This window comes from Temnothorax curvispinosus, unplaced genomic scaffold (genome assembly GCF_003070985.1).
Source record: "Temnothorax curvispinosus isolate PA1 unplaced genomic scaffold, ASM307098v1 QBEX01015673.1, whole genome shotgun sequence".
Taxonomy (NCBI): Eukaryota; Metazoa; Arthropoda; class Insecta; order Hymenoptera; family Formicidae; genus Temnothorax; species Temnothorax curvispinosus.
In genome coordinates, this window is record NW_020225453.1 from 1 (window position 1) to 8,748 (window position 8,748).

Here is an 8,748-nt window from a genome sequence, read left to right on the forward strand (position 1 = left end):
TCAATTCACAAATATTTTAGCATAACTTGCCTACAATATAAATTGTGTTACAGAACGCTTTCTCGTTCTTTTCAACTTTTACAATTTACAAGACAGCATATACATACATGCATGTGCAATTTTGGATACACCTTCCTTCTTAAAGATCTCTTCGGTATCAGCTCCCTGCGGTCAATATATAGCGGCAAAATTGTATACCATATAGTTGAATATAAAATGGTCCTGTGTGAAAAAACGAAAGAAAAGGAGGACATTTATAAGAGGACCTCTTGTGCTGGACAATTATTCCTCAACAGTGTCTGAGAATTATTATATTTTGAAGACGCGAGATTGTACATTTGAAGTATCCAAGTTAACGAAAGTAAAGTACAATAACATTCTTCGGAGAAATCTTTATTACGCGATAGTGCCCAATAGTGCCTGTCACACGTGCATATAAATACAGATGATTTTCTCGTTCTCTTAACTTTTACAACTTTTACAAGACAGCATATATACGTACGTGTGCGATTTTGAATATACCTTCCTTCTTAAAGATCTCCTCGGCATCAGCTCCCTGCCGTCAATATATATTTCACTATCACTATCATCTATCACGCGGCGATGGTCACGACTGTCACACTGTCACTATCTATTTTTAGGTTACTGCTTTATTCCTGCATAGATCGGTCTTTCTTAACAGCTTCATGCGTCTGTGATTGAGAAAGAAATCTGATAAGCTCTGTATACCAGCTCAATATAATGCAACATATATACGAATATTTATATACATTTTAGATAAAAAACCGGTCAGTAAACTTTTATAAAAAAAAAACAATCCTCTTTGAAATAATACAAGCAATAATAATTTTTATAATTACCTCTCTATATATCTTAAATGTGCATGAATTTTCTTCTAACTATATTTGTAATGTCATCAACTTTTCACGCTTGTTGAATATTTGCATCATGAGCACCAATAGCTAATCCCATCAGATCTTCTCGAACATTAAATTCATCGGAATATTATCTAAAATAAGACAAATTTTACATAATGCAAAAACAGTAATTATCACTTACATCTGTTTATATATAAAATATGATTTCAAAGATAAATCTGTATCAAAAACCTATAGTTACTGTAACGTATACCTTAGATTAGATTTGTACGAGCAAGCAAAAAATTTAACTAACCTCGCGAGACACCACGCGAGCACACGTCATTGCGTTAAAAGATATTTGTTTACCAATATTATCTACATATATTATATATAATAGTGGATTATATATAATAAAAAATCCTACTAACCTCGCGAGACACCACGCGAACACACGTCACGTCGCACGATTTAACACACGCGAAACTCGCCAAACTCGCCGCGATCTCGCGATCGCCGTCAATCTCGACCGCGCCAGCCAATCACGCACGCGGAAAAGCGGCAACACTACGTGCGAGATATTCGACTCGCAAAGCTCACTTCTCGGTCCAAATGGATTTTTTTATTATGGATAGATAGACTAGCACGCAGCGCGCGCTAACGCGCGCGCTTTCACGTCCAAACTTTTTCCGTTCCATTCACCTTAAAAAACACTCGTCCCACATCACCATTTCTCTCCGTTAAAATGTATTCCCTTTCTCATCCACTGTACCAATGTCCATTCGCCACCTCTCGTTTCTTTTTTTTCTCTCCGCTCACTTCACACATCTCTCTCCCATATTTTGTTTTCTCCTTTCTTTTTACTTCTCGCATAAGACTTATCACACCTCGCTTTCTCGGCTCTCATTTTTCTTTTTTTTCCTTACACTTCACATGTTTGTTATCCCCTCTGCTTTTACTTCTCCTATTCTTCCTTTTTTTCACTAATTATCTCTTCTTCCATTTTTTCAATATTTCCACCACTACCTCTAATTTTCTTTATTTTTTACTTTATTTACTGAAAGATATAATCTATCACATATTCTTTCAACTTCCTCTTCTCCATCCTCCAGCGCTCCTTTCTCCCCTGTTTTCGCATTGAAATTGCCCTTCACTATCCATCTCTCCTCTCTCCCTTCCTTCTCCTTTACCGATTTTATCTCACCCATTATCTTGTCCAAGTTACCGCTTACGTAAACTGTTGCCAATCTCCATTTCTCCTTCTTCCATCTTACTTCTCTAATCATTAAACCCTCCTCCTTCACCCATTCTTCTTTACCTTCTAACTCTTTTCTGACTCCCATCATTATCCCACCTATTGCTCTTCCTTTCCTTCCAACCCTTTCTTTCTTTGCACCCTGTATTTTCCAATTAAACTCCTTTGGCACCCTATTCTTCATCTTCTCCCATTCCTTCTGTTCCAGCCACGTCTCCACCAAGCCCACGACATCCCACTCTTTTATCCTTTCCCAAAACCCTTCCTCTTTTCTCTTCACTCCCGCTGCGTTCCAAAAACTTATCTTTAGGCTTCCTTCTTGTTCCTTCCCCTCCTCCTCCCTCCTGGATTCCTTTCTTTCCCCTTCCTCCTTTCTCCCCTTTCTTCCTCTCTTTCACTCCTTTTTAATTTCCCCACTCTACTCTCTCTGACTTTTTCCCCCTTCCTCTCAGCCTTACCACACTCTCTTTCTCCTTACTCTCCCATTCCTCCCTCTTTTCTTCGCCCTCTCTACCCATCGTTTTTTCTCCCTCCTCACTACCCTCCCTTTTTATTTTTCCGTCTCCCTCTTTCCTACTTTTTCTCTCCTCTGTTCCTCTTTCTTTCCCCCTTCTTCTTGCTCCTCTCTCATTTTCCCTTCCATCTATCAAAACTTCTTTTTCCTCATCCCAACTCCACCACTTCCCCTCTATTCAAATCTTTCCGTACTTTACCCAAGTTCTCCTTTTATTCCTTCTTTTTTTCTCAGCTATCCTCTCCAGGCTCCATTGCATTTTTCTTTCCTTCAGGGTCATGTCATCCTCTATTCTTTTCATCCTCCCTTTCAACACATTCTTCTTCTGCATTACCTCTCTTTTTCTTACTCTATTTTTTAACCTAACTAAAACCATTTTTTTCTCTTTTCCCGTCTTTCTTTCTATCTCTTTTACCTCATTTTTTGTACACGCATCTACTTCTACAAATTTTTATATACCGGGCTGAAATTTTGCATGTAAATAGAGTATCATAGAAAGTATGTTCTCCTTTAATTTTCTTAAAATCCGTAAAATGATATGTATTTTAGGGGTTTTTATTTTTCAGAAAAATGTGTTTTACGCTGTAACTTTCTCAGTATTTGAGATATTGGTCTATTTTTAATTCTATTATATTCTTCAGTCTTTTCTACCCCTATTTTTTATATATAATGTTTTAACATTTACTTGATTAAACCCAACTTTATAAGGCTCCTATATCCGTACGGATTTCTCGAAATTTCAAATGTTTATATTTCAAGAACTAATCAACTAAATCTTAAAGAATTCTATATGAAATAGGGGTAGAAAAGACTAAACAATATAATAGAATTAGAAAAATTGCCAATATTATAAAACTTTAACTTTTAAAGATATACCTTAAGTCTCAACCACTTGAGACTTTTTAAAAATAGATGTTTTTGGACAATTTAGTATTAATTATTGGGCATTTTTTCTAATCCTGTTGTATTCTTCAGTCTTTTTTACCCTTATTTTATATATAATCTTTTAAAATTTGGTTGATTAGACCAAACTTTATAAGGCTTCTATGTATGTATGGATTCTTTGAAATTTTAAACGTCTGTAACTCAAGAACTGATTAACCAAATTTTAAAGAAATTATATATGAAATAGGGATAGAAATGATTTTGAAAAAGTGTACAAATATAAACTTGTACATTGCTTCCTCATAATTTTTAAGTGTGCAAGTAGAAACTTGAACATTCCTTCCTCATAGGTTTCAAGTGTGCAAATTATAAATTTGAACATTATTTTCTTACAATTTTTAAGTATGCAAATTTAAATTTGCACGTTGCTTAAGCAACATTTTATTTCACTCATAAAGCTTCCTCTATGAGGAAGCCAAATTAATAAATATCTACTAATAATTATGCATAAAAAAACAAGCTTTCTCAAAGAGGAAGCTTTATGAGCGAAATAAAATGTTGCTTAAGCAACGTGCAAATTTATATTTTGCATACTTAAAAATTGTGGGGAAATAATGTTCAAATTTATAATTTGCACACTTAAAAACTATGAGGAAGCAATGTTCAAATTTCTACTTGCACACTTATATTTTTATGTATGCAATATAAGTTAACATGTTTTAAAAAATATTATTAAGGTGTAAAGTCTGTGTTTCTCGTTTTACAAAGCACATTAAACAAAAAACTTTTACAGAGCTTATCTATATTCAATGTAAATTCAATGTAAAATGTATTAAAAAAGATTTGTTTGATATATCAAAGAGGAAACTTTCAGTTTCATTATAGATGGTACAACTACAGGTTCAATAAAAGTCAATTTTATTTTTTAAATAGAAACCCCATTTTTTAACGTTTTATGTGAAAATAGAAGTAAAAAGAAATATTTTTTATTTTGAACATTTTTTTAATTAAATACAAATTTTTCGAGATAATTGGTAGATATTAATACAAAACTGAGAGAGATAATATATTTAAAAATTGTTATTTTCTTACTTATCGACACATTAATATTTTTAATATTATAAACTTTAAACAAACGGAACATGAACAACACAATATTCCTTCTAAAAACTTTTTTTATGACACAAAATACACAAAATATAAAAAATAAAAAAAAACGGAGAGATTAGCGTTATACTGCAGATGTATTAAATTTAAATATTTTTATAATATTGTATACCTTTTTCTTCGTTGTTCCTTCTCTTCTCTTCTCTTTCTTTCTTCCTTCTCTATCTCTACCTTTCTCTCTTTCTATCTCTATCTTTCTGTCATTTTCTCACTTTCTATTCAACAAAATTTTCCTTTTCTTCTTTTTCTTTTCTTTATTTTCTGTAACTTTCATACCTTAAGCACGAAATATAAAACACATGAATTTTTAAACTTATACACTACCACTCATTAATTTCAATATACCCCTAGATTTGTTAATTTCTCTGTAAAGGATGAACATGATACGTATGTTTTGTACAGAAATGAATGCATTTGCTGTTATAAACACTTTCAACACTTGCATGCATTGTATTTTTATATATTATTTATATGAAAATCCTTGAAAACTGTAATTTTCGAAAAAACTGGGCTAACAGCCAGATAGAGTTTGATTCCTGGAAATAAAAAAAACACGCGTGCAAAGAAACCTTTTTTTTTTTTTTTAACGATGGGAAATCTTCTCCTGCCGGGTTCCCAGACCTGACTGGCAGGTCTGGTATGTGGCCCGGCAGCCCCCTCTGTGTCTAGGAGGGGGAAGACCCCCTCGCCCTCCGGGGAGAGGACGAGGAGAGTGTGGGATTCCACGCGCACGGGTGTCGATTATGGGGGATACCCCTGAAAGGGCCTGCCCCCAAGGCACCGCGTGACACGTGATCTACCCACTAAAACCCATCGAGTGTCCTACTCTGCGTCTATTGGGAGACGTCCGGGAACTTGTGATTACTGCATCCGGACGCCCCCCGACCCAATTGGGCCTTCACCTAAGAGCTAAGCTCTCGACTCATATGAGCCAGATATCTAATGTGTGACGGAGTGGGGACACCAGCCACCCCGTCACTCCTCCCGTTGTTTTATGGGAGGTGGTTCGACGCCCCGTTCTCCCGCCGGGACGCCGAACCTTCCGTCCTCCGGGGCGTCCCCCCGTCGGGGAGGATCCCCGGAGGTACAGCACTGTCACGTGCCGCTTGTTTTATAGCGGCGCTGAACCGCGGGTTGTTAATACCCGCGGTTGGATGGACTTGTCTAGTGGTGACCCGTCCATCCAGCAATCTATTATTGCGAGAGATCCGCCGCCTGGGGGGGGGTCTATCTCCCCCCGGCGGATTCTCTCGGCTTCCTCCTTGGAGGCCATCACCCTGCCGCAAAACTGGGTGAAGGCCCTCCATTTGAGAGAAATCTCTTCCCTCTCGACGATTGCCGCCACAATCGCCGAGAGGGAGAGATCCGGCCCGATAGCTTCTATCAGGACACGGCGCAGCCCCGCCCACGCAGGGCAGTATTGCAGCGTATGCTGCGCCGTGTCCCTATCCTCGTCGCAGTGGTGGCAACGGGTCGTGGCCTCCTTGCCTATGCGGTGCAGATACACCCCGAAACAACCATGTCCGGTTAGTATCTGCACCGCGTGGAACGTTACACCGTATCTCCGACTGGCTAAACATTTGGGTAGCCAGGGTCGGATGGCGTCGACGGTCCTTTGGCCGAACTCGGCGTTGATGAGCGACGCCCTCTAACGCTCGACCATGGCCGTCCTTTCCTGGAGCCTAATCGCGGCGCGAATCCTCGGCGTGATCCGGACCCCCCTGGCCCGCAACTCGTGCGTGCGCCGATAGACTTCGGCGCACTGTTGAGCCGCGAGTTCTAAGGGCGGGAGCCCCGCCAAGGCCGTCGCCAAGGCCAAAGCCGCGTACGAGACCGTGCAGTACGCTCGTGACACTCTAAGGGCAATGGTCCGCTGCATCTGACGCAGCTGCGTCCGCAAGCGGACCGAGCCCTTCACCGCTTGCACCCAGACAGGGGCACCATACAGTGCCACGGCGTGCACGGTCGTCGCGTATAGACGGCGAGCATGTCCGCTCGCCCCCCCCCCCCAGATTCGGCATAAGCCTGGCTAGGCTGTTCGCCGTAGTCTTGACTTTGGGGGTCAGGCGAGCGAAATGCCCGCCAAAGCTCCAGGTGCCATCCAACCAGAGGCCCAAGACTTTCATCTCGGCCCCCACGGAGACACGGGTTCCCTCGATCTCGATGTGGGCTGGGGGCGGCTTCCCCCTCCTCTTGCCGTAGAACACTATCTGTGTCTTTTGGGGAGCCACCCTCAGCCCTGCCTCCTTCATCGCTGCCACGACCATCCCTACTGCGACTTTCGTCTTCGCGATTGCCTCCTCCCACGTGTCGCCCTCGACTCCCAGGAAGGTGTCATTTGCGAAGCCGTTAAGCCAGCAGCCTGGGAAGAGGGCGACTCGGAGTACATGGTCGTACCCCAGGTTCCACAGGAGTGGTCCTAGGACCGACCCTTGCGGAACCCCCCGCACGACCAGGTGCAAAGAAACCTAACCTGACCTGACCTTGCGCGTGTATTTTCTTTATTTTCAGGTATCAGACATTATCCGGCTGTTAGCCCCGTTTTCTTCGAATCTACAGTTTTCAAGGATTTTTACATAATATATAAAAATCGATGCAAGTGAAATGTTTATAACAGCAAATGCATTCATTTCTGTGCAAAACACGTATCATGATGTTCAGCCTTTGCAGAAAATTCAATGAATCTGTGGGTGTATGTTGAAATTAATGAACGGTAGTGTATATAAAGAAGTTAACTAATATATAAATTTAAATATATTTGTAATATAATAAATATTTTTATAATATATACCTTTCTCTTTATTGTTCCTTCTTTTCTCTTTCTTTTTTCGTTTTCTGTCTCTATATCTTTCTCTCTTTCTACTTCTACAACCTTTCTGTGATCTTTTCACTTTCTATTCAACAAAATTCTCCTCTTCTCCTTTTTCTTTTTTTTATTTTCTTTAACTTCCGTACCTTAAGTACGAGATACATAACACATGAATTTTTAAAAGTATATATGTAACATAAAGTAAATATGTGACAAAAATTAAGTAATATATAAATTTAAATGTTTTTGGTAAATCTTGAATATATATAACGCCCTCGCCCTCTAAAATTTTAAAATTTGGTGTATTTTGAGTTGTAAAAAAGATTTGGAGAAGAAAAAAAATTGTTGCTCATGTTCCATTTGTTTATAATTAATATTTAAAATGTTATGATGTCGGTATAAGTAAGAAAATGATCATTTACAGATATAATTAGATCATATTAAACGTATTCCTGAATTTTTTAAAATAATTAGTAAATTATATCCTTCTATTACTTTCACATAATTATATATTTTAGAATTATAATCTAGATTAAAGCAGAGAATAGTAGAAATACAGAGTATTCGCTTTAACCAAAAGTACATCAAACTGTGGTCTGCTAGATAGATTTTTTTATTTAAATCACAAAGTAAGTTTTTAAATTTTAGTTGATAACTATATTAAATAAGTATTTAACAGGTTCTAATTATATCCATAACACTGTATTTCTACTATTTTAAACAAAATTTGTTTGATATCAAAGAGGAAACTTTCATTATGGATGGTGCAACTACAGATCAAATAACAGTCAATTTTATTTTTTAAATAAAAACCTTATTTTTTAATGTTTTATGCGAAAATAGAAGTAAAAAGAAATATTTTTTATTTTGAACATTTTTTAAATTAAATACAAATTATTCGAGATAATCAGTAGATATTAATGCAAAAGTGAGAGAGATAATATATTCATAATTTGTTATTTTCTTACTTATCGACATCATGATAGTGTTTAAATATTATAAACTTTAAACAAACGGAACCCGAACGATATTCTTTCTCAAAATTTTCTTTTATGACGCAAAATACACAAAATATAAAATTTTTTTTTAAAAACAGAGAGATTAGCGTTATGCTACAGATGTACTAAATTTAAATATTTTTATAATATTGTATACCTTTCTCTTTATTATTCCTTCTCTTCTTTTTTCTTTCTTTCTTCCTTCTCTATCTCTATCTTTCTCTCTTTCTCTATCTCTATCTCTGTCATTTTCTCACTTTCTA

General features: G+C 37.7%; 1 protein-coding gene and 1 long non-coding RNA gene across 3 annotated transcripts; both read right to left on the minus strand.

Annotated features, from left to right (window-relative positions):
• Window positions 1-112: 112 nt before the first annotated feature.
• Window positions 113-1,479, minus strand: LOC112465961. Of its 2 annotated transcripts, none has more exons than XR_003042085.1 (4): window positions 1,289-1,479; window positions 861-1,009; window positions 523-692; window positions 113-222 (listed from the first exon to the last, which is right to left on the minus strand). It is a non-coding gene; the product is annotated as an uncharacterized LOC112465961 (long non-coding RNA). The 2 variants fall into 2 exon arrangements; XR_003042086.1 differs by lacking the exon at window positions 1,289-1,479 and adding an exon at window positions 1,174-1,225.
• A 5,055-nt stretch (window positions 1,480-6,534) lies between these two features.
• On the minus strand, window positions 6,535-6,945 carry LOC112465960. The gene has a single exon (XM_025033789.1). It carries the CDS (start codon window positions 6,943-6,945, stop codon window positions 6,535-6,537), a length of 411 nt encoding a protein of 136 aa, XP_024889557.1.
• Between the last annotated feature and the right edge of the window lie 1,803 nt (window positions 6,946-8,748).

What these genes read in the sequence shown, in the direction of transcription:
- LOC112465960 (XM_025033789.1), bottom strand. Translation starts at nt 6,945, where the DNA reads ATGGTCGTGGCAGCGATGAAGGAGGCAGGGCTGAGGGTGGCTCCCCAA.